At 44.2% G+C, this 26,634-nt stretch overlaps 1 protein-coding gene across 2 annotated transcripts in view; it reads right to left on the bottom strand.

Annotated features, from left to right (window-relative positions):
* LOC147883610 (Vps51/Vps67 family (components of vesicular transport) protein) overlaps nucleotides 1-26,054 on the bottom strand; it is a 56,295-nt gene extending 30,241 nt beyond the window's left edge. For both annotated transcript variants that reach the window (XM_087399725.1, XM_087399726.1), the window contains exons 1-8: nucleotides 25,768-26,054; nucleotides 25,434-25,573; nucleotides 25,198-25,252; nucleotides 24,992-25,099; nucleotides 24,713-24,811; nucleotides 24,450-24,527; nucleotides 3,282-3,359; nucleotides 1,289-1,468 (exon numbers count right to left, since the gene is read on the bottom strand). In XM_087399725.1, coding sequence (XP_087255851.1) covers nucleotides 1,289-1,468; nucleotides 3,282-3,359; nucleotides 24,450-24,527; nucleotides 24,713-24,811; nucleotides 24,992-25,099; nucleotides 25,198-25,252; nucleotides 25,434-25,573; nucleotides 25,768-25,941 — 912 coding nt within the window. In that variant the 5' untranslated portion in view covers nucleotides 25,942-26,054. The remainder of the gene's footprint in view (nucleotides 1-1,288; nucleotides 1,469-3,281; nucleotides 3,360-24,449; nucleotides 24,528-24,712; nucleotides 24,812-24,991; nucleotides 25,100-25,197; nucleotides 25,253-25,433; nucleotides 25,574-25,767) is intronic.
* Between the last annotated feature and the right edge of the window lie 580 nt (nucleotides 26,055-26,634).

Here is a 26,634-nt window from a genome sequence, read left to right as displayed (position 1 = left end):
CAGCCATGCCTAACATTGACTGAACAGCAGATGAGGATGACAAGCCTGATAACGGAATTAGCCAAGGTTAAGGCTGCCAGGAAGGATGGGAAGTGGGCAGTGTACCCAGAGGAATAGCACTCATTAAGAAATTCAAATCAAAACCAAAAGACTCTCAGTCTTAAAATAATGTACGGCCGATTATATATATGTCTCACACATGTATGCACACATACACACATATGCATCCATTTCAACAGAAGCATTGGTCACTGAGTTTCTGTGAGGATTGCGGAGAAGAAGACAGTGCGTCATTGAGGTAAAGAGGACTAGCCCTTCAAGGTAAAGGCCAGTCTGCATTATAAAGTCACTGTGATCCTTAAAGTGGGGGGATCGACTGAGGGCTTCTCCCTCTTCCACTCTGGCAATACCCCTGTTACCTGTGATACTTTCGATAAACAAAACATTTCCGACATGCTTCAAGGTAAGGATACACACCATGCCTAGTTTGGAGTCAGTAGATACCTTGGAGCATATTTTGCACCTTAATTGTCTTGTTCTAGCAGAGTAAGGTTGGCCTGGCTTCTCAACAACTATCCTTACAGATTTCTCTGTACCTAGCTTTTGAGAACTAGCTATCTTACATATGAGGTCTTACTACCAATCTTTACCCACACAGCAACCCCTGAGAATGTGTCTTCTTAACCTGTATTCGAATGGGATGCTCTGCCTCTGAGCACATGGACATAGGCCCAATATCTATGAACATATCTCTTCAGCATATATTTGCTGTGCAACTCCCTGCTGTTGACTTATTATCTACCTTTCGATTCAAATTCAATGTTGGCTTGCAGTAGAATTGAACAGCTTCTCCTTATACACAACCAGGTGCACTCTTGCTTTGCAGAAAAAGACACCAAAGAAAGCAACAAGTGTTCTACAAAGGCTGGTCACTGTTGCCAGCAAAAGGGAAATATTAAAGTTCTTCTTTCTTTGAAAGGAAAGAAATTTCAAGATAGTTTTAAGCACCAGGTTCACACACCCACCTTATAATCCCATAAGCGCACTACTAGACTGAGGCAGCCAATAGAGCATATATATCATTAAGAAAGAGAAGGATATATCTAGATGAATCCAGGAATGTGCCAAACTCATCCTCTAACAACACAAAACCTAGGGCAGTTTCAATCTCATGACAGCACTCACACGGTTGAAACTTGAAAGAGAAGGATGCATACTAACATGAAGGAAAACATTATTAACAACAGGTAAATCATTTGCAATCACCGGGAATGTATCTTTTACAGACCTTATTGAGGATCTCCATTACTTTCTTTGGTGACTGATAATCTGACTCTTGTTCAGCCTCATACAGAGATGCATGATTTGTTTCTGCTGAGCAGTCCTTTGACAAATTTTTTACCCCTTGAAGAGCTGCAAGAAGCCGTTCCAAATTGGCCGCCAAATATTTATCCATAATTTTCTCAACCTGAAACAATGCAATGAGAATTAACGTTCTTTTGTTTGTCAAAATGACTGCTTAGTTCCATCATGGAGATGGTTCAAATAGATAGAGTTGATTCAAATTTGCTTCTGGAAACCTTATGTTCATGCTCCATACCATGGCAACTGATTTTAATGATTGTAACTCTTAACTCAATTTTGGATCCAATAATTAACAACAAGATAGACCTTTTATAGAGCAAAATTATTCTTTGAGCAAAGCTTGCCCATTGTTTTGAGATATGACTAAGGAAATAAAATTCCCCAAAAGGTCATGTATGACATTGTGTGCTAGGACAATTCATTAATTAAACATCAAGAAAATCTAAATAGTTTGTCAAAAAGGATTTTCATGTAAGAGTTATGCTAATTTATGTGTTTTATTACAAGGGTGGAACTATCTTCACCTTGTGATGAAAGCTCTCAAGCTCCTACGGATTCCATCCTCTCCTCTCCTTGCCACATGTCATGACCTTGTGAATCCAATCCAATTTCTTTATTGAACATCAATCTAGGGGCCTCCACCACTATTTTTGGTCTAAAACATTTTGGGCCAAAATTACTTATTTTGCGCCCAAAAATGGGGGTGGAGACCCCATCTACAATCTTCTTCTTCTTTTTTTTTTTTCTTTGGGGGGGGGGGGGGGGGTAAATGGCAGTAGAGGCCCCGGAATGGTTGTAGACCGCCCAACACTGGGAGACCCCATCTACAATCTTCTTCTTCTTTTTTTTTTTTGGGGGCGGGGGGGGGGGGGGGGGGTAAATGGCAGTAGAGGCCCCGGAATGGTTGTAGACCGCCCAACGCCAGGTCTACAACCATTCCGGGCCCCAAAAAATGCAGTTGTAGACCCCTAATGCCAGCGTTGGGGGGTCTACAACCGTTTTTTCGGGCCGAAAATTGGCAATGGAGGCCCATAAAAAACGGTTGTAGACCCCCCAACACCGGTGTTGGGATGTCTACAAATATTTTTAGGCCCCAAAAAAATGGCTGTAGACCCCCCAATGCCGGTGTTGGGGGGTCTACGATTGTTTTTTCTTTTGCTTGAAAATGGCGATGAACACCCCAAAATGGTTATAGACCCACCAACGTCGGCATTGAGGGATGGCTGTGGGGGCCCCAAATGGTTGTAGACCCCCCAATGCGGGCGTTAGGGGTCTATGGCCATTTTGGGCCGCCGCCACCATTTTTAGACCCAACAAAAAAAAAAACTTGGCCCAATTTTTTGGGAAACAATAGTGCTAAAGGCTCCAAAATGGTTGTAGACTCTTCCAACACCAGCGTTGGGGGGTCTACAACCGTTCTAGGGCCTCCACTGCTCTTTTTGGGCCCAAAAATTTTTTCTATTGCAATCATTTTGCGCACTCATTGGGGGGTCTACGACCACTTTCAGGTCCTAACATTGAGGACTAGCATTCAATTGCCAAGCACAATTCTTACATTGAACTTAAGCATTAAACCATTCTAATATTTAAATGTAACGTCATTTCCCATCATTAGATGCAATTTGAAATAGTGAGTTTGCATTTAGCATTGCCATACCATTGTCGAGCATATACGAAGGCTACTCAATTGTTAAAAATAAATTTCAAGCATAGTAGCATTTGGAGTATTTCCTTTAACATCCTCCATTCTACTATAGAGCTCGACTTTAAGCAAAGTGTTAACTAATAATCATCCACCAAAATGTCTTAGTTGCTCGAAGATGAATTCGCTTGAGAAATTGTGCTCGAGAAATGGACATCCTCGTTAACAACCAATACACACGTGATTAGGCAGCTTGAAACTAGTTGAGACATACTGAATGATTGAGCTCCTGAAGTAGAACAACAGCTTCTGAGCGAGCATGCACTGGCTCCAAATTTGCCATGACACGCGCCTGCACATAAAGAAACTCACATTTAGTAACCTTTCAGATTCATCTAACTACACAAAGGACCATAATTAAATCAAAACTCGGTAAAATCATCTTCAAATGTGATTAGAACAAGGCTACAAAGCAAGAACATACGTCAAAATTTTGCATTCAAAAGACACTTTAGAAGAGCAAGAACAAATCTTTCCTTTTGAGTGAAACGCTAAGTAGGTATGTCATGTTACTTTCTCTTCTATATATCGGAGAAGAACGATCCAGATGTGATCTTTTGGATGTAATCTGAAATATCCTTCCAATGTTGAGAGCCATTCTTTCAACTCATTGAGATCATTGGTCTTCCCTTTAAACTTTTGGACTGACAATATATATTTCATGTTTCGTCCACATACTTGTCCAACCATGCCTTTGCCATAATCTAAGAAAAATCAGCCCCTTGCCCCTAGATAGTACAGTCATGCAGTGCAGACAAGACACCACCAATTATTATCCCTACGAAACCATGCGCTTGTTGATATGTGACCGCCTCCGAGGCAAACCTGTCTAGGCTGCAGCCTGCACCTGAGCTAGTCGAGACTCTACGTAGTGCATCCTGTCTACTTGACTAAGACCCAGTCCTCTTATAGGCATCGTGCTGAAATAGAGCTAGAAAATAACCTTCATAGGAGAAGGCTCTCCCAAAAGCGTCCACAAGAGGCTAGGATGTGCCAAATGGCTGTAGTGAAGGCTTGCCTCTATTCCATGCATGCGAATCATTAAAAGACACAAAGATGTCACCCACTAACAAATGAGATGATAAGGGAAATTGATTTGAGTGTATCCATACACAAGATGAGCTGCTCACAAATAGGCCTTCCAAAATTGAGAGGCTCAGTTCGGTTGCATCATACATGCTGCCCGCCATGTGTCATTTCGGTGCTTGCAACGAAACCCCATCATAAGGGTGTAGCATTATTATGCCCTATGAGATCAAGCTCCTTAGATGTGGTTGTTGACCTTTGTCCTTCATGAGTTTGAACTCCTCTCAAGTCAATTGTAGCATGCTTGCAACACCACCCTATGTATGGTCCTCAATGTTTGCATCATAATGCATGCTAGGGTGTTATCTTGTGTTACCAAACCACCATATTGATCTGCAACAACAAGCTATTTTGCATCAGCCCATCTAAAGCAACATGTTCCTACTCCAATGATATTGTATCATGTGTATCAGAATGCCGAAGTATATAGCACCATTGGGTTATTGCCTAGTGTGCAAACAACCCTGTTTCTCCGTTGCTCACCATAGTACCAACACTGCCAATATGCCGTCAATCCATTCAGCACCTGCCCTAGGAGACCGTATGAGTTCAGAACCTGTGCCTCTGCAATTGTACATCTGCTTCAAAATCCACCCTCTGACTAGCACGCTAATCCACCCATAAGAAACCTGATCGTCATCTCTGCTCCTCACTGGACAAAGTCTGCTTCAGAGAAATTAGGCTTTGCATTAAGATTTCCCTGTTGCATATTTGTCATGTGCATGGATTGGTATCCGACGTGTACTGGGTACACAAGACTAGCTCAAGTAGCCTGGGGAGGCTTAGAGCTAGGCAGACTTGATTCTCGGGTTGAGTGGCAAGGGTACGAACCAGTTAGAGGTCTTCACTATTTTTGGCGCTTGGGGCCCGAGTCTATATAAGGGGCCCAGAGGTTCAGTTCTCAGAGAGCCGATGGGAGCAAGTTTCGTTCCCAGGTGCTAGGTCTGTGGATTGAGTCGCGGATGCACGCCTGCATCATAGCGTAGCCTAAGGCCCAGTAGCAGATCCCAGGCTTCACTGCGCCACTTGGTCGTATGGGACACTAGGCTGGTTAGGATCTGGTTGGGAGTTCATGCCAGTAGCTCGGCTCGTGGCTCGGAGGGGACATCTCCTGATTCGGGATCACATCTCGTAGATGTCATGGTTGGGTGGTGAGCAGCCTGCTCAGTTTCCTCACGTTGGTGTGTTCTTGTGTTTGCTTGCAGATCAGAGGTTTCAGGAGTGCTGGGGACGTGTCAGTTGGTATCAGAGCCAACTCCTGAGGTAGGAACTTCTGTTCCAAGAATTTTGGAGGATTTTTTTTTCTCCAAGTATGCCCTAATTTCGAAATTCATGTTTATTACCTTGCACATGCCTTATGGTTCATGGTTAAGGGTGGCGGTTAGATGGGGAAAGAAGAAAGGAGAGACAGAGAGAAAGGGTGAATTGGCAAGAAGCAAGGTGGAGTGGAAGAGAGGCCATGAGAAAGGTCTTTTGTAAGGGGAAGAGCTTAGGAGCAGTTCGTTAGTTGTAGGAATTGGCGCAGGAAAGAAGTAGGAGCGACTTTCAGAATAAAAGAAGAGAGCAAGGATGGGATGGAAGGCCACGGGCAACCTTCAGGATGAGAGTTAGGGAGCGGGTATTGATGGCTGGAGTGAGGATGGAGGTGCACGAGGGACTGGCTTGGACGCGAATCAGGCTGGGGAAAGCTGCGTCCAAATTGGGCTTGGAAAGCTAAAAAAAGCAAAAGCCCTACCAAAAGTAGGGGTCTGCTTTTTTGGCGTGCAAGCTGCTACAAGCCTGGAGTATGACGCTCTTTGTTCAAGCGGCCATCTCGCATGCTCTAGTTCGCAGTCCATGAGTTCGCATAGCCAACCATCCACCCGCCCTCACCTAGTACCACCCGTTAGCTCAGGCTGCTATATCGCAATTTTGAGTTCGGAACAGCCCTTCTCTCATAGCCTTCCAGTTCGCCATCTTGCTACTCCTCTGCTTCAACGCTCTCCCCTCTAACGAAATCTCTGGGCAGATCGTTGTTTGCTGCCTGCTTTGGGATTCCATTTTCTCTGCTGCCCACTCCTTTCCTCACGACTCTCTCTCCTTTCCCTTTGGCCTTCAGAGCTCCTTCACTCCACATCCTTTATGGCAGATTCAGTAGACCCCGAGTTCGCTATGGGTGATCAAGATGTGAACTACCATGGAGAAGATGACCAGGGTCTCTACGATCATCTGATTACAAAGAAAGCCTTCAGTGAATTCACCACTGCTCTTGATGAAAAGTTTTAGCAGGTTGACACAAATCAAACCGGGTTGACACAGCAACTCCAAGGGATTCATACTACACTCACACTTTTGACTAGCACTGTTCAGACGCTCACGCATGTGGATGCCATGGCTTCAGTGTTAGGTCCAAACATCACTCCAGATCCTTTTCTCGGAGATCAGAAGTCTCGTACCAAGGAGGTTGTTGACACTTGGTTGCACAAGTGCCAAGTACACTTCCAGTTTCACCCTTACCCAGATGACAAGAAAATACAGCTTGCAACCGGGTTGATGTCAGGAAAGGCTTTATTGTGGTGGAAGGAACTCCAACCCAAGCCTGCAACATGGATAGAATTCGAAGGGGTCTTCAAGAAAGAGTTCCTGAAGGAGGAGGAAGATTACGATATCGTAGGCAAGCTTAAAGCCCTCGATATGTCCAAGCTGAATCTAACTTTTGAGGTTTATCTTCAGAGGTTTCGGGATTTACAGACCAAAGCTACCAAGATGAATCCAGTGACCTTGTTAAGTTTCTTTGTGGATGGTTTGCCTGACTCGTACAAGTTACAGATCAAGAACAACAAGTGTACCACGTTGCAAGAGGCCATGAATTACGCGCACATTTATGATGATACCATGGCCAACGCAAAGGGAACCACAGTTGCCGACACGGGTGGGAAGAACAAGAGAAAGTTCTTCCAGTCTACCACTGGTACCGGGAAGTCGAAGTCTATAGACAACGCCTCCAAGAAACATTTGACTCAGGCGAAGAATGGTCGTGCCCGTTTCCTTCGCACCTTGAAGCTAAAGAAAGAGGGACGTTGCTTCATCTGTGAGGAGCAGGGCCACACTAGGAATGATTGTCCTAAGCGCAAGAACCAGAAGCAAGCGCCAGGTCCGAAGCTCCAAGCAGGTCCGTGTACCAAAGCTAATCAAGTTTCGATGACAGGTATTTCTGTAAATGTCATTACCTGCCTACTTTCTTGTAATTGCACTTTTAATACTTCGCTATTTGGTTCCCATGATCTTTTCCGAGTTTATGGAGAAGTTAGGGACCAAAGAGTTCACATTCTTTTCGACCCGGGCAGCTCTCACAACTTTGTTAATTACAAACTTGTGCAGAAGATGGGGCTGTCCACGATACCTAGCAATCACACTTATGAGATGAAGCTTCCAGCTGGGAAGCAGTTTTGGGATCGCAAGATTGAAGCGCTTTCTATCCGGATTCAAGAATACACAGCGGCTCTTACGTGCTATGTCATGCACTTCCAGCATTTGGACTTGTTAATCGGAATAGAGTGGTTTAAAACCCACGATATTCGGATTGGATGGAAGGAACATACACTTTCTTTTTTGGATAAGGACACCCAATTTTGTATTCAGTGTGATAATATTCCCTCTTCTCAGGGACCTATTGTATCTACGATGCAGCTTCAGAATATATTAAACACTTCTCATTATGATGTCTATCAGTGTGTTTTGATTCCGCTTTCTTCATTTGTTGTCTCTGTTAATAACAAGAATGATTTAAGTGTGTTTGAACACTATGAATTGAGAATGTTGTTAGATGATCTCATAAAATATATTCCCTGCTCAACTGCCGAAAGATTTACCTCCAGAACGGGCAGTAGACCATCGCATAGATTTAGTACCTGGGGCTCAACCTATTAGTGTTCCACCTTATAGGATGAGCCAGCTTGAGGAGGATGAGTTAGCTTAACAGCTACAGGATTATTTGAATATGGGCTATATTCGCCCAAGTAAATCACCTTGGGGAGCACCTGTCCTCTTAAGATAGAAGAAAGATACTTCATGAAGAATGTGTATAGATTATAAACGATTGAATAAAGTGACAATTAACAATCGATACCCTCTACCTCGTTCCGATGATCTAATAGACCGTTTGACCGGAGCGAAGTATTTCACTAAAATTGATTTGCATATGGGTTATCACCAAATCCGTATCTATGCTAAACACATAGATAGAACCGCATTCCGAACTAGGTATGGCCACTGCGAGTTTCTTGTATTACCTTTTGGTTTGACCAATGCTCCTGCCACCTTCCAGCAAATGATGAACGATTTGTTCCGAGATTTTCTAGGCAAATTCGTTATAGTGTTCTTAGATGACATTTTGGTATATAGCCGAACGTTAGAGGATCACATAGGACACCTCCGGATTGCTTAGTTATTCTAAGACAGCATAAGCTCTATGCCAAGATGAGTAAATGTGACTTCTTTATGAAGGAGATCATTTACTTAGGACACAAGATTTCTTCTGAAGGTATTAGCATTGATCTGGATCGTATCCAGAAGGTTTTAGAATGGCCTATCCCTCAGACTGTGAAACAACTTCGTTCTTTCCTAGGATTTACGGTATTTCTACGAAAGTCTGTGCGTGATTATTCACACATCACGGCACCCCTGACAAACATATTGAAAGGTCGTGGACGCAGGTCTACCTAGCCAATCTCTTGGAATGATGCATTGAACAAGGCTTTTGAAACCTTGAAGTTAGCTATCAAGGAAGCACCCGTTCTTGCATTACCCGATCCTACCCGGCCTTATGTTTTAGAGGCCGATGCGAGTGATTTTGCGATTGGGGCAGCTTTATTCCAAGAGGGCAGACCTGTAGCTTTTGAGAGTAAGAAGCTAGACGACACCCAATATCGTTGGTCCACACTAGAAAAAGAACTCTATGCAATCGTGTATGCCCTCAAGGTTTGGAGACACTACTTGTATGGTTCGAAGTTTCTTGTATTCACCGATCATCAGTCAATCAAGTATGTGTGTGATGGGTCTGAATTGAGGGGACGAAAAGCCAGATGGGCAGAATTAATGCAAGATTTTGATTTTGAAATACGTTATCGCAAGGGTTCGTTGAATAGTGTGGCGAATGCCTTAAGTCGAGTCAAGTTTGTAAATGCTATGTCATTTACGGAAATATCCTCAGACCTATTTCAATCCTTGAGAGGGCTTTGCGCAACTGATAGTCATTTCAGTTCTTATTGGCAGAAAGTCCAGGATGGGAGCTCCATGGTTGACCAAGACTCAGGGATTGTGCCCCCTACGATACAGGCGGCGGGAGGTCAGTGGATGATTAGGAACGGCTTGCTGTTCCGGAATGGAAAGATTTGTGTGCCAGATGTTCTAGAACTTCGATCCAAGATTCTCTAGGAGTGTCATGATGCTCCTAATGCTGGACATCCGGGTATACATCGGACTCTGTCTCTTGTGAAGCATACCTCTTATTGGCCTAAAATGCGTGCATTTATTGAAAACTATGTGGTAGGTTTCCGGGTTTGTCAGGTTACAAAGGCAGAACGCCTTAGAAGTGCAGGTTTATTACAGCCATTACAAATTCCAGGTAATAAATGGGAAAGTATTTCCATGGATTTTATTACTGGTTTGCCTCGAACGTGCAAGGGTCATGACTCCATTTGGGTCATAGTCGACCGTCTGACAAAAATGGCTCGATTCTTACCTACTAGAGCAACTATTTCAGCTGTTCAACTGGCTCACGAGTTTGTGGATCACTTGTTTAAGCTGTATGGTCTACCCTCTGACATAGTCACTGACAGAGACTCGAAGTTTACAAGTAACTTTTGGACACTTGTTTTTGAGAAGTTAGAAACTACTCTAAGTATGAGTTCCTCAGATCATGCACAATCCGATGGCAGTACAGAGAAGGTCAACCAATTGGTTGAAGATATGCTTCGGGCATATGTTTCTAAGAGACAGTCTTCATGGGAAGATTATCTACCTATGATAGAATTTGCTTATAACAGTGCAAAGCATTCGAGTACTGGTTACAGTCCTTTTATGCTTATGTACGGGTTTCAACCTAAGTCACCAGTTATGGTTGGGTTAAAGGGAATCCAAAATGATGCGGCAAAGACCTTCTTGCAAGACATGCAAGAAATGTTGCAGTTTGCCAAGGAGTCTATTAGAAGTGCCCAAGATCGGGACAGATTTTATGCTAATAGACATCATTCACCTAGAGAGTTCTCTGAAGGAACAACGGTATATTTGCGAATTCCCAAGGAATCCAAGAGCCTAAGTACTGGTTTGGTTCCGAAGTTATCCCCCAGATACTGTGGTCCGTTCAAGGTTATTAAAAGAATTGGACCAATTGCATATAGACTAGAATTGCCTCTTGATGTTAAAGTACATCCAGTATTTCATGTCAGTAGACTGAAAGAAGTATTGGGTGCGGATGATCAACTTGTTTCTCCTCAAGAAATAATAGAAGTTACAACTTTGACTTTTATTCCACACGAACCTGAAGATATTCTTGAATTTCGCGAAAGACGGATTCGTAATAGAACTATCACGGAATACAAGATCAAGTGGAAGGATAGTGTTGAGGAGGATGCAACATGGGAGACATTACAGAACCTCCAGAAGACATTCCTGGGTTTTTTAGCGAACTCAAGAGTGAGTTCTTAGAGGCGGGGAAGTATGTCATGTGCACGGATTGGTATCCGACGTGTACTGGGTACACGAGACTAGCTCAGGTAGCCTAGGGAGGCTTAGAGCTAGGCAGGCTTGATTCTCAGGTTGAGTGGCAAGGGTACAAACCACTTAGAGGTCTTCGCTATTTTTGGCGCTTGGGGCCCGAGTCTATATAAGGGGCCTAGAGGTTCAGTTCTTAGAGAGCCGATGGGAGCAAGTTTCGTTCCCAGGTGCTAGGTCTGATCCTGGATTGAGTTGCGAACGCACGCTTGCATCATAGCGTAGCCTAAGGCCCAGTAGCAGATCCCAGGCTTCACAGCGCCACCTGGTGGTATGGGACACCAGGCTGGTTAGGATCTGGTTGGGAGTTCGTGCCAGTAGCTTGATTGAAAGAATTTGCTTTATACTTAGAGAACTGCAAAATATACAAATAACACTCCTTTAGAGAGCACAAGATGCAACTTTGAGGATGACCCTTCGACACTAAGAGCTGACCCATGAATGCCTGAGAAGCAACCCAATCTCAACCAAGACAAACGCTGCCCACATGAAAGTCCAATGCCATTAGTGGCTATCTGATAATCCTTTTCGCGGTCCCTGGCTATGCCCTTGTCATCTTCAAAGATGATAGCGTAAGATATTTTCCCAAAAGAGGAATTTGAAAGATCCCTGGCACATAAAGTGCATCTAGAAGACACAAATTAGTTGTGTTCATTGATGATATCATTATCTTCACAAATCCTTTGTTGGATAAGAAGAATTGTTGGCACTGTAGGCCATTCTATGGGCTATCCATAGGTGCCACTTATTCCTTGGTATGTGCCTTGTAGGCCTAGTTATAGTCAGTTAGGACTATTGGTACAATTAGTGAATATACCACCTAGGTCAGTTAGGACACTTAGTCCAATTAGCCCTAAGGTTTTGTTATGTTGGCTCCCTCTTGAGCCTCCACTCTCAATTTTGCAACAATCTATTACAGCATCTCGTTTTTTCTCCTTCTTTCCTCCATTTCTGAGCTTCCATTGCTTGCCATAGCCAACAGTGGCATCAGAGCTGGTCGGGGAATCCATTCCCTCAACCATTGACAGCTTTCCCAAGCTGTTTGGCAGCCTCCTGAGCCCTCATTCCTGCTGTTTTTGCTGGTTTCTACACCCCTGTGAGTGTTTGAGGCCTCTCCAAGCACTTCTATCGCGAAAACCCTGAAGATCGCATTTTGGAGCAGCTACCGCGAAGGGAGGCGCATTTGGAGCATTTTCCTGCTGCATTTTGCTCACACGTGCGAATTTTTGCTGCTGTATGGAATCCGTACATCAGTACGGACCATTTATTTGCTGCAACGCCTCACACGTGTAGTTCCGTACAGCTGTACAAACTGTACGGACCAAGTACGCCTGCATTTATTGCATTTCAGAAGCCGTACTGACCTGTTGTGCTGCATTTAAGGCTTGTACGGATCTGTATGGCCAATTTTCTTCAATTTATCTCCACACATAAGGTCCGTACAACAGTACGGACTGTTGTATGGCCATCTTTGCTGCCGTACAGATCTACTCGAAGGATTCTAGAGTTGTTTCGTGCTGCCTGCCGGCTGTTGAAGACTTTTGGAGGTTGTTGGAGCGATCCGGAGGCCTCTCCTTGAGCCCATTTCTTCTCATTTGGCTTACCTTTGCCTCGGGCTACAAGTACCACTCCATTGGATCTCTCTCCTTTCATTTCTAAGTGCTCTCCTCATGGGAGCACTTTCTCTTGCTGTAATTCTCATTTCCAGCCCTCTATTGGCATTTCTCATTGCCATTTGCTCTCATTTTCACCTCTCCTTCAAGGGTGAATCTCTCTGCTCGCATCCAGAGCCTTTTCATTGCTGTCCTTTCGGGCTACATCATTGGGTAAGCCGTTGTATTGGTTCTTTCCAATTTATTCTTCATTTGCATTTTGGAAAGGCCCCGTGTTGCCTTTTAGGGATTTTTCTTGCAATAGGTACACCTTGGGACAGTAGAGTCTCTTGCAGGCATAAGATTTGAAGCTTGAGCAAAATTTTGTCACTTGATTTTGAGAGGTTGCCTTCCTCCCAAGGAAGTGGCCAACACTTGGTTACACAAGTGGCAAGTACACTTCCAGTTTCACCCTTATCCTGATGAAAAGAAGATGCATCTTGCAGCATCTATCTGGAAGGGCATTACTTTGGTGGAAGGAGCTGCGACCAGAAGCCTGGCCGTCTTTCTTTTGGAACTGGTTGTCCTTCTTCTGCTGTGTTGTTTGACTGTTCCAGGGCTTTGGAATCTTTCTGGACCTGCTTGGGCTTTCCCCCATTCAACATCATCTCCTGATTCTGTGCGAGAGTCAGCACCCACTCGTAATCCGGCAAGTCGAAGTTCCGAATGGTATAACGGATATCAGTGTCCAATCCTCAGATGAATTGCTTCATCTTGGCGCACTCCGAGGTCGGCCACAAACATTGCCCATGTGAAGAACCAACCTTCTCGAGAAATGCAAATGTGTGCAATGCATGCAGAATTTCAATGCCAATTAGCCCTTGGGAAAGAGCACCCTCGTGAGAGTACTTGTTTCTATTTTCGACCTACATGCAAGGTGGGAGAGAGATGGCCGATGAATGCAAGGTGAAAGAGAGAATGCTACATGAAATTCACAATGACGGGTGATACCCTTTCATTAATGTCCCTTGAGATCACTCAAGTTGCATCTTCCCATTTACACCTACCCTTATCCTATGACCCATGCATCTACCATTCAATGCACTCTTCCCTTCCTATTGCCCATAGGACCTAGACACGTGTGTGCACATTTTTATTAATACATTAAGTGTCACATGTTCAAATTTCATGCCGTCTGAAGCTGTGGTTCCAGCTCGACTAGTCCTATCTACTGACATGATCCACCGCCATAACAAATCAGTCGGTGTCCATCATAAATACAAATACATGTTACACCATTGGCGTATATATATAATAATGTTTTAATGTCTACTAATCATGGATTAGTGATTTCTTTTGTCATGACACTCCCTCCTACTTGAATGGACAGAAGTCCTCTTCTGGATATTCTCTTGTCTCTTTCTCTTGCATACGCTTCTCTCTTTTACTTCTGCAGTTGCATCTCCTCTTCATAATCTACAAATAGTCTTCTTGTGGTAGTACACGATCTCTTTTGAATCAAAACGTAAATCCCATTTTTAAGCTCTGGTTCCTCTGGATGTTGAATATTCAAAATGCAAAAGTACCGCTACAGTGCCTCTTCAACATCTCTTCTAAATACCAAGCTGCTGAAATCTCTTTATAGTAACCTGCTTAATAAGCTGAAACATATTCTCAACAAACTGGTCAGTATTAAAACGATTCTCTCACCCAAATGTTTTATTGAACCAGATAGACCTTTGCTGTAGATGATTTTGCGTTGAAGAGCTTCTTAATCTATAGAAGCTATAGATCATCAATCTCTTCTTTTTTCAACTCTTCTATTTCAGCCATGTTCATCCTATAAGACGCTCTACATGGAGGAGAAAATTCTTTATTCTCTGTCCATACTCTACAATGAATATGCCTACTCTATATTCATTTCACACATTCATACTCTACAATGAATATGACTCTATTCAGTTCACACATCCATACACCAGTGTTGGTTGAATGGATAGCATTTACTCTTGGTTCTATGTTCAATGTAGAGTCTTGGGATGCGAAGGTAGAAGCCTCACCCTCCTGTTTGGATGCTTTGCCTTTTCCTTTTATAGAATTGGTTTTGGCAATTTTGGCTAATAGAATAAGACATTTATGCCATGGATGCCTTCGCTTATGTTTCTTACATCCGAAACATTTACCCTCCTTAATTAGCTTTTTCTTCTCATCATCAGTCATGGAAGGAAATGATATCCATCCACGATGTGATTGGCTGTTAACATTTTGTACAATAGCATTCTTTTTTCCTTTGTCGAAAGGCTTCCGAGAATTCAATTTCCTCTCAACAATCTTAGCCAGCTTAGTGAGGTCTTTCGAGGTGGTTGGGTTGAACATTTCAACCTCATACCTCACTTTCCGAGTTAGGGCTGCTAAATACTTCTTCCTTCTATCATCCTTGTTCTTCTCAGGTAACTCTAAAGAGAGTTTCCAGAACCTAGCTGTAAATTCAACGTTACTCTTGTTATCGAATTGCTTGAACCTTTCCTAGCGGAAGGTCAATTCTTCTTGATGCCTCAGAGACATGAAAGTGGCCTTAAGCTGCTCTACAAATTTGGACCATTGAAGAATAGGATCTTTTCCCGTTTGTGATAAGGACCACCACATCAAAGCATCCTTCTGTAGATGCAGTGTGGCAAGAGCAAGCTTCTCGTGGTCAGTCTTATCTTGATGGGCAAAATATAGATCAAAATGGCGAATCCAATTGAGGATTTTATCTGCCTCTCTCGCTCCATCATACTTTGGGATTTCTATTCTCTCTCGAGGTTGAAATTTGGCTCTCTTCGAGGGGGTACCTAAATCTTCATCCCTAAAATTCAGCACTCTCTTAGTCCCAAATTTTGTCATAATGGACTGTTCAATCATATGGCTAAGCTGAGAAACCAACTTATCAACGGGAGACTCATCTCTCCCTCTTGCACTTGGATTATAATCCATGTGTACGAAATTTTGAGTTAAAGGCGTAAACTCAACACCTTGCTCTTGGATGGACTCATTTCTCTCTTTATTTCTTTCTGAAGGAGTTTAGGAAAACTCCATATCAAGAGATTCCTAAAGGAGAGATGAAGGTAATTCTACACGTGGGTTATCACACTCAATATGTGTGTAACTCTCATCTACATTATCCTCTTTAGGAGGAGGTGATGGTATTCTCTCCCTATCTCCTTCTGGTAGTGGAGGAAAAAGAACAAGTTCATTATTAAATATCCCTTCTCCTTCCATTCTTTCCTTTTAGTAATACAAGAGAGAAAATGACTTGTTGTAATTTCAGAAAAGGGGTTTATTTTACAACAAAAGTCAAGTGTTGTAGAGTTGGTGGTACTTATCCGACTCCCACTTCACTTGAGTCGAAAAACCACTTCAAATGACCTCTTCTTCCTTCACTTTTAGCCTTTCTTCCTTGTTTTTACCCTGTAAACTAGTACACACCATTTGGGCTACTTGTTTTGAGTAGATTGGAGCTCTAGATATCGCTATAGGAGGTAATTGGTGGGTGGATCACCCCCTTAAAATCTTGTTCCAATCCGACTTTTTCGTTGGGGCGAATGGGGGATTTTCCTCACGGTTTAAGGGTTTTAAGGGTCTATTCGCACGGGGGAGTCACCCCGTTAGGACACCCCGTTCACCGTCCAAAGACCCAAAAAAATTAGAGAAACCCCTTGTCTCATGGTTCCAAATTTCAGGATTTGTGGCCCGAAATTCAAGTTCTGCAAGAAACATGCAAAGTTCTGCTGCGACCCCTTGCTTTCATGACGGGAGATTCAACAGACCGCGAGCTTCGTGCTCGCATGGGTCAATCCAAGGCTTTTACGCGCGCAGATCTGCACGCCTCCGTTTACATCTTCGTCCAATGCTGTGTCTCGTACGAATCTGCACAAACCTTCGTGCGGGTATGACCCGCGCCCTTCTACCCGCCCGCCCCTCCACACGCGGCCTTTCTACTGTGTCGCCTTCTCATACAGCTCTCCTCTATGCACACGTGGCACTGCATTCGTTGTTGTCCCGCACGCTTGCGTCCTCCCTCCTGCTTGCTGCTTCTCCTTCTCTTCCCGTCCCGATAGTGGATCATCGCTGCTCTAATACCAAATGTGAAGAACCACCCTTCTCAAGAAATGCAAATGTGTGCAATGCATGCAGAATTTGAATGCCAATTGGCCCTCCAATGGTGTAAGTTGTTTCTATTTTTTACCTACATGCAAGGTGGGAGAGAGATGGCAGAAAAATGCAAGGTGAAAGAGAGAATGCTACGTGAAATTCACGATGAAGGGTGATACCCTTTCATTAGTGAATGCACACTTGCGTCCTCCCTCGTGCTCGCTTCTTCTCCTTCTCTTCCCGTCCCGATAGTGGATCGTCGTTGCTCTAATACCAAATGTGAAGAACCACCCTTCTCAAGAAATGCAAATGTGTGCAATGCATGCAGAATTTGAATGCCACTTCGCCCTCCAATAGGAAAGAGCATCCTCGTGAGAGTACTTGTTTCTATTTTTTACCTACATGCAAGGTGGGAAAGAGATGGGGGAAAAACGCAAGGTGAAAGAGAGAATGCTACGTGAAATTCACAATGAAGGGTGACACCCTTTCATTAGTGTCCCTTGAGATCACTCAAGTTCCATCTTCCCATTTACACCTACCCTTATCCTATGATCCATGCATTTACCATTCAATGCACCTTAATGCACCCTTCCCTTCCTATTTGCCCCTAGGACCTAGACACGTGTGTGCACATTTTTATTAATACAATAAGTGTTACATGCCCAAATTTGATGCCGTCTGAAGCAATGGCTCCAGCTTGACTAGTCCAATCTACTGAGATGATCCACTGCCATAACAAATCGGTTCGTGTGTATCATAAATACAAATACATGTTACACCAATGGCGTATAATATATAATAATGTTTTAATGTCTACTAATCACGGATTAGTGATTTCTCTTGTCATGACAGCCCAAACGAAATTCGTATTAAACGTTGTTGGGTCAGTATGCTTACTAGCCCAATGTTGCCACCAGATCACTGCCTCGCCCGTAAGATGAGGCGCTGCGAGGTGGACTTTGCCTTGCTCATCTTGAATCCGCGCTAACGGAAAATGAGCTACAAACTGATGAATAAATTGCAAAATTGTTAAATGGTCACATTTACCATCATACTTAACAAAATTTAAAGTGGACCGTGTGAGTGGCATTACCTTTGTCGATGACGAAGCTGTGACGGAGACAGCTGCTGCGCTCAAACTTGCCTCCATAGCAGCTAACATCTGTTTGTGTTGGAGAAGCATCGCCTCTCGGTCTAGCTTTTGTTGCCTCTCTGCCTGGGCGAGCTCTACGCATCGCAGTGTCTCCTCATTTTTGCGTTCCTCACGCATCAACAAGAGCAGTTTTTTGAAATCTATGGTTCCTCTCTCTTCCAGCAGCTTTTCTGCTTCTTTTTCCTCCAGACATCGTTTTGTTTGGTCCAGCTGTCTTCTGCTTTCTTCTAGCTGGGCTGAATGTTCTTCGAGTTGCTGTAGGAGGACCTGATTCTGCTCTAGAAGGTTCAGCATCACTTCTTAAGCACTTGGTGGAAGCGGATCTTGCTGGTAGTCTTTCTTCTCTTCAAAGTCTTCAAGGGTGAATCCTTTTCCTGACCCTTCCATGGCGCTTGATTGTGTGTCCTTTCCGGATCACAACACAACCATCCACTCGCGGTAGGCAAGCTGGATACAGACCGAAGCTCTGACACCAATGTAACATGCAACCGTAATCTGATCGTGTAATTCACAACAAGATGACCTTTAAACCTTTAGCGAGGAATTAGCATTGTACACCATAGAGAGAGAAAGGAGATGAGGGTAGAGAGAGAGTAGAGTCGACAACAGATTGGGTCCATGTACCCACTGAGGGCCCCCTCCCCCAATCAAGGGAGAATTTGGTTTATACTTGAAGAACTGAGAAATACAAAGAACACTCTTCGAGAGAGCACGCAACGCGCTTCTGAAGAGCTCAATGTGCACACGTAGAGCAGACCCAAAGACTTGAGAGGCAACACCGATCAATACCAAGACCTTGATGCTGTCCACACTGACAATGTAGGACACTTCTGCAAGGCAAGGGAGTGGCTTGTGCTGTCCACTGGAATGCAGGGTTATTGCGTGAGTGAGAGAGTGAAAGCTAGGAGTGATAGATCCTATAAGAGAGCTGAGAGATGACTGAAATAAAGAGCTGAGAATAAGCTGTGTAAAACTGTAAAAGATAACTGAAAAGAGCTGCTGAAACATACCCAAACCTTACTCCGTTCGCAGTCCCAACTCCCCGTCTGATGCGCTGCGTGAACACCTTCCTAGAGGGCTGAACTGATGCCAAAGGCTGAGGCTGGTTAGAAGGCCACTGGGGTTGAGTGTTAGGCTGTTTAGAGGGGGCTGAGGAGGAGCTGTAGGAGGCTGAAGTGCTGGGAGAACTGAATGAGGAAAGAGGGCCTGGACGCCCCCTATTTATATGGTTGGCTGGTCCCTTGGCCCCATAAATCGCAGCCCTAGGGAGGGGTGCAGGGTAGCCTATAAAGGCAGCCCTTCCCCTGCTATTCTCTTCACTTGTTAGCCCTGAGGGGGCCCAGAAGGGCTCCTATCCTAGGCTGGTCCTAAACCTAAGACGGAAACACTACCCTATGGTTCTCCAGTGGGTACTAGTGAACAAGGACCGATCTTCCCACTTGACCTAAGGCTGAGAGATTGACTTACGTAGCTGTGCCTGACTGTCCCTAGACAAGGGCTCACAAAGGCATCACAGCATACGACAAAATCTCCTATTACGCACTTGTTGATGTAGCCGATGTGTCACTTTGCACCCAAGTGCAGGGGTGCATGTGACAGTCAGCTGCTTAAACAAGCCCAAATAGCCTTCAAAAGGGGGTCCCATTCATTGTAAATACTTTAGTACTCTCTTGTACTTTTAATAGAGGCTCTAGGTTTGATTCTGGGCTGGCCAAGTGGCAGCCTATTGTAATAATCCCATAAGCTAGGGTGTGCTGGCCCGCTTTCCCAAAAACATATAAAGGGGCTTCAGCTGTACTCTTAATTCATTCTACACTAATGCAAGTACACTCCTACCTTTCATCAACCTACAGGCTGCTAATGCCAAGAAGGACAGCATCTGATAGCTTTCAGCTTGCCACCCACATGAGAGCTGTTGAATCTCATGCACTCTTCACGTAAGAGAGATCTAACCCTACCCTCTGCTACCAATTCTGACTTCACTGCTGTTTCTGCTAAAACAGACCCTAAATCTAGTGGTAGTTGGCAGTCATAGTATAGGTCTTGTTTCATTAGTAAAAACATATGCTCTCACACATACATATCCACAGATCCACACATACCTGAGCATCCATGTATACAAAGGCCTTTGTACTGAGATCTGCTCAACACAAGGGAGGTGAAGGGCAAACTCAGCCGTGACAAAGGCTGGCACTAAAGGAGAAGGCTAATCAAAAACTAGCCTACATTCTCTCATTCAATCTACGACTGCTATGAAGATTTCATTTTAGTCTCTCCCAAATGAGATTTCTAAACAAATGATGCTGAGACAAGCTAGCAAATAGGGCAACACACCAATTCCGATAGAAAGAATTTATTGCAATATCAGCAAGCCACAACATGGACAATTTGCATGTCCGTTAATTAGGCAGTACCACTTGCTAGACAGCCCCAAAAACTAATATCACTCTTCTTGGATCTGTCATGCTTTCTTCTATAGGATGATTTCCTATTCTAATTTGCACCACAGTTGCCTCCTATGTTTTTCTAAGGCCTTACTACCTCTTTACAACTTGCTTTCCTAGCTTTTTGATCCAGAAATGGAGAACCTGTTCAAGCATTGGCTGCTTGGATACTGTTCTAAAATCTTGTCCTAAGTGTGTACAGGTTCATATCTCTTGATCTACTCTTCTAGTGTGGGTTTCTTCTGTCGTGTAAAGGAGAAGAGTACATGATATTATATATGACTATTATTATTATGGATAGGAGCTTTTGTAGATCGGCTATCTGTCCCTGGTTCTAAATAGAGGTTTGGTTCCCAAGTCCGACCAACTGTCAAGGTTAATTTGCCCTGAGTTGGAATTTTTCTATCTATTCTTTTTCTTTTCCTCGGGGAGGGGGACCACCTGACTTGACCCCTCTATCTTGTGTAATGAATCGTCTATTAGGGCTAACAATATCTACTTGGTACTGTGAGATGTGTAAGATGTGTAAGATGTAAATTTTCAGTTTATTTAAATTGTTGAAATCTTTTAGTTTTGAATTTAAACACAATCCACAATTACCAAGTAACAGCCGGCAGTGCTTGCAGATAGAGATGCTTATATTCTAGGATGTACATGTGAAGGAGCAAAATTGGAGTTGGCCCTAGGGATCACTCAATATAAGACATATCCTTCTCTAGACCCACATCCAAGAAGAATGGTGAGAGACGTAAGGCTACTTTACCCCTCACACACGTGCTTGTGTGTTTAGCGTAATGTCACTGGCGAAAAGCTTCTTCGTCTACAGTTTTATAAATGAATGTATCTTTACTCACTTCACGAATTGACACTGATAACATTTTATTCTAATTAAGGAAATTGCATTTGCAACCAATATGAATCTACAGAAAGATAAGAAGCAAGTTGGGCACAAGCATACTATAGCTAACTCCCACACAGCAGGAAGAGATAGATTGAGATGATACGATGTCAATTCAAACACCAGCTCACTCCAAGAGCCCTTTGTAAGACTAGAATATATCCAATCGTACAAATTCAGATTTTTCTTGTTATAAAGTCCAAAATTTTAGACACTTGGATCTAGAGAGATCTTGCTCCGATATACAACTAAAAGAAAATGTATTGATATGGAAAACCAAGTACAAAAATTGCCAACATCTGTACGAACACCTACAGCAACATGCCACTGTGGTCAGGCACCAAAACTCATTCCATTTGCTGTACCTTCTGAGGCAGATTCTTCCTTACTGCCATGCGCCTTCCTGTAGGCTTCAATAGCTACAAGGTGAGTCCTCTTGCTCACCCTCTTTGCTCCACGATATGCCTCTTCTACGGCCGTGTAGATCTGCCTATTTGTGAGCTCCTGGAAGTCCAAAACCTGGCAGAGTGGCTGCTCGAACTGCTGCAGAAACAATTTCTTAGATGGCCCCAAATGGGGCATATTTATAGATCATGCCCCCCTCCAATCTAGCTGAAGGGCTGCCAACCAGAACACAGCCAACTGCTCTGTTAGCAGACCTGACTGTGTCTGCTACTGCCATACCAGTGCCAACCTGCCACGTAGCAAGCCAACCTACTCTATCCATTGCTCTGCCACTGCCGGCAGACTTCACAGGCCTATTTGGCCAACATAGACTAGGCCGACCAGCCTGCTCTTGGGGCCTATAAAACCCCTAGCTCACTGTTAGAAATGACCCAACAGAGGGTACACGCAGCGGAAGACTTATAGTAATGCCCAGGAGCTCACACAGTGTGCGTGTGGGATGTGGAATCACAAACTTCTTTACTTAATGTGCATAAAATAGGTGTGCAGACTCATCAATAAACAATGAACCAGCCAGATATAGAAGACACCAAAACTCATATATTTCCATCCAAAACTATGGACACAATACAAAAGAGAGAGATCCAGAGTCCCACCAATGGTGTGGTCCTCTGATCTAACCACAAGGTCCTTCTCCTATCTACCGGCTATCTCTAGACTTGAGTCCGCGTGCTCCACCTCGAGCGTAAGTAGACTTTCCGTCCAGTGTGTTCTTCTCCACCTTACTGCCTGTGAATCAGCCTAGGTGGACCATGGGCAGCCCCTACCAAGCTTTGTCTGCAGCACACAGGTCCCTGTTCCACTGCTCCAACCTGCTTGTGAATGGCTGCTCCAGAAGGTATGATGATCACAACACCTTGCTGCCCTAGAAGACAGCCAAGGTCCCAGCCCTTAGGGAACTCAGTCTGCAGCACTCCTTCAACTCTCCTTTACCTCCAAGATGAGGCCAAAGGGAATGCCTTCAGGCTGCTCCTGTCTGCTCCACTTTCTGCTGGATAATGGATGAGAAATGAGGCCACAAGCCTCTCCTTTTATAGGCCCCAAGGGCCCCTTGAACTAACCAACCAGCCAGCCCTAAATGGGCCGACTGGCTGGTCTGTTTGGGCCGACCAGTCTGCCCCAAAACAGCCCTTTAAGGGCTCACAAAACTAGGGCCCTTTGGCCCACACTTCTAGGGCTTTTGGCCCTCCAATCAAGGCAGGGGCCCAGCCTATATAAGGCATGCCACTGCCCACTGGCAGCCCCATTTGCTGCTCTACCAGGCCCCATGCAGCCCTGTACACCTGCGCTCCTGACCTGCCATGTCAGCGCCTGTTTGTCCTGCTGGTTCTGCCCTCTGCCAGGCTCTTCTCCAGCGCTGTACAATTCCGTACACTGCTGATGTCAGCGCCATGCAGATCCATCCTAGCTCCAGGTACCTTTCATGTTCTTTGATGTGAGGTGCTGCCCAGTGGCAGCCCCCTCTCTTCTTTTCCTCTTGGGCACATCCTGCCCTAGGTCTCCCTCCCCCACGCTCTCCTCATTTGGGGGCTTACAGATGGGGAGGTGACCATTCCAACACTCACTGCAGTTGGCTGAGCATTGCCTCAGCCCCTTTTCCCTAAACAAGGGCCTACAGCCAGGCCATCGAATGTCCCCGATGAGAAAGGTTGTGTCTGGCTTTTAGACTTCCTTTGGGAAAGCCTGGTCAGCAAAACTGAAAAGGGACATTGCGAGAGCTCCTTGTCCGTCAGAAACGCTGTAGTGGGACTATGCCACTATTGTGGTGCTGCAGCCATATCTAAGAACCGAGAATATCTGCAGCAACGTTCTCCTACAACAACCACCGCGTCATGCCATCCTATCACTCACCATCTCATACCCCACCCTCGATCATCTGCATTGTTAAACTGTTGTATTTTTTAAGGTGCAAAACACTTCTCTGCAAAGTTAGACCCTTGTACCTTTTAAGGTGCAAAACACTCATTAAGGCAAAGAATACAATTTAGCCACTAGGGCTACAATACAATTACGAGCCGTCCTTGGGATGAGCCAGGGGCTGAAACATAAAATGCTGAACTGGAGGCTGTCATCCTAATACCTATACAAGGAGCTTTGCTGTTAGACTTACTACTATTTTGATTGATAGAGAATGAGGGGCTTCTACCCTTCCCCAAATCAGCCAGCTCAGAGGTCAAAGGTCGGCATTGACCAGGTTGGCAAAAAGTCCAAAAGACAGCAAAGTCTTTTTTACTGTTTTAGCATCTGCTGCTGATAAAGCCTCACATAGCCTTCATGGAGCTAATTTAGCTGCCTGGCAAGCCTTTTACCTGCCCTGACTGTGCCTGTGCACAGATGTGATTGGTGAACAAACCAGACCTGCCGACCATAGACCAACCAGAAATTAGACCCCCAGTCAGATCCAGTCTGTCAACAAGGCAGCCTTGGCATTGCCTATAAATAGCTGTCAGTCTGCTAGCCATTTGCAACCTTCCTTGTTCTGCCAAACATACATGGTCATATGCACAGCCCACTATGGGCTCATGCACCCTTTTCTTTACCGTAGTCTACTGACCTGAAGTCCTCTTCACTGGGAGCACACAGCTAAGGTATTGCCTGATTTCTAATAAGCTGACAAACCAAAACTGTAGAGTTAGAAACGATTCCGTGGATTTTCTAATCATAACATGAGGTTGGATAAAATAGCCAAAAAACCCTTGAATTTGCGGCAAAATTTTAGTCATTAGCATACAACTTATTTGTAAACCTGTCAAGCTTATTTAACCACCAGTGCGATCTGTATAGAGTCGCTCAAATCATTTTAAAAACGCAAAAGCTGTTCAATAGATACTGTACACTATACTATAATTTGGAGTACCTGCAATCTTTTAGTGATCATTGCCATTACTTCCTCTGACTCCTCTTTGCACGTTTGAAAAGATGAACTTCCATATGCCTACCCTAAAAAACAGCATGAAACAACCTCAGATTACACTATGAAGATGAAACAAGCCTTCCTAGGTATGGTTCAAACCTCTGCAAAGTCACTACTTAGATATACCTTTGTAAGACTAGAATATATCCAATCATACAAATTAAGAGTTTTTGTTGTTCTAAAGTCACTACTTAGATCCCTATTACCTTGAGTACTGGAAGAGCTCCCTTGTAGAATCTCACAGCATCAGAATATGCCTCCAACTTCAAACACTTACGCAGCCTCTTCGGTAGGTCAAAAACAAACTGCATGGGTACCGAAGGAGTCACAATTCACCATTAAGGATATATAAGTTGAAAGAAGTACAGAACGATACATACACCATAAGGCCTATAAGCATGCTTAAACACCTTCCCAAAGGCCCATCTTCCTAAAGGCCATAAGGTAAGACCCTTTCTATATCCAAAGTTTAAACTCCAGCTGACCTGTACTTTTCGGAGGAGGCTGCGAGTCCCATTCAATTCTTCTATTCGCTCTCTCCTCTCAAAAAGTGAGGCATTGACACCATCACTCTTTGTCCTTACAGCTGTCACCTGCGTTCAAGGCAAAAAAAGAAAGCATCCGGCAGCAATTTCAATTTTGAGTGTTAGATAATCAAGCCAAACAAAGGTGCCCGAAGAAGATGAAGTACCTTTTCTAGAAGCTGCTCCATGTTTGATTCCATGCCTGCAATGTTCTCCTTCATTCTGCAAAAATGACGCCATCATGATTAACGTTTAACATCAACCTGAAATTGACCAGATCTATGCTCCTTCAACAAAAAGAGCTCCTCAATAAGTATCCAGACATTACAGTAGCCTTAGTATCTTTGCCTGAGCTATAAATCTCAGTAAAAAAAGTGGAAATCTTGCCAAACAAGGGACTTACCTTCTGATGGTATCGGTGGCACTAATGAATTTGTTATAGTTCTCGTAGACGAGCATTTGCATGTCACTGTCAAGATTCTTTATTTCAGCTGCCATCTCAACGTGTTTCTGAAGCAGGCCTTCAAGATTTGTACGATGCACCTGCAATTTGCAACATAAAGTGTTGAACATCTACTATGCACTCCACAACCGATCTTGCACTATACGGAAACAGCGTTATCTCCAAGGTCCCGATCGCCCATCCAAAGCGACGAAGTTTCTGCTTTTGAAATACGCATAACACATTTGTATAACGAGAGAGTTAAAAAATACTGGTGTACAGAGAGAGACAGAACCAGAGAAGACATATAGCGTTCCGCATCAAAAGCCGTGGTATTGATAGCCTGCAGGGTGTCACGTCGCACGAGGCCTGAAGCGGTTTTGGCAGATTCGTCGGCAGAATCGTCTCCATAGAAGCTACTCAACAGATCTCTGAGGCGCTTGGTTTTGGGATCAAGATCGTCGGCCATTTGCACAGAATACCCGGCAATGCAGATCGGCTATGACAGAGAAGCTCGCAAGGAAATCAGAGAAACGATGCGGATCAGCGACTCCTCCTCAATAACATGATGGTTCATTTCTTATCGAGTATGGAGTATACTGCCTGCCTTGTGGCCTGACGTCAAAATTTTCTTCTTCTTCTTTTCTCTCTCCTTCACGTTAAAAATTTATTTTCTTCTTTTCTCTCCTTCACGTTAAAAAAATTCTTTTCTTCTTTTCTCTCTCCCGATGAGGCCCAGTTAGCCCTGCAATAAAATAAAAGACTCGGTGCGTCAGCTCAGATTTAATCTCAGCCGTCCGATTCACGAGAAAATGACTGGCCCTTTGCCAATGAAACCCGACTCCAGTCACCACAGCAATGTGGTTGTTCATTTTTTGGTCAAACAATACCCGGGCAATGGCTCGCAGTAGTTGACGGGTGCAACGGCATTTTCCTTCTCGAAAAGGCCTCCCCCAACACATTCCCTTATATGTGAGGGCCCTCTAACGTTTTAAAATTTTATTCTTCTTCTCTCTCGCACACAAGCACACGAGTTCGGCCCATGTGTGCCGAAGATTGCAATCCGTTGCTGCCTATCAGAAGCTATCGGAATTAGGAGCACATGGTTGCCGAAAGTTGATGGAAGTTATGGGCATGGAGATGCAAGCTCATCGTAATGTGA

The sequence above is a fragment of the Dipteris shenzhenensis genome, chromosome 28, assembly GCF_047967505.1.
Source record: "Dipteris shenzhenensis isolate YYH24624 ecotype China chromosome 28, Dip_SZ_1.0, whole genome shotgun sequence".
In the NCBI taxonomy this organism is placed as follows: Eukaryota; Viridiplantae; Streptophyta; class Polypodiopsida; order Gleicheniales; family Dipteridaceae; genus Dipteris; species Dipteris shenzhenensis.
Note: the sequence above shows the minus strand (reverse complement) of the source record. Positions and strands in the feature narration are given on the sequence as shown.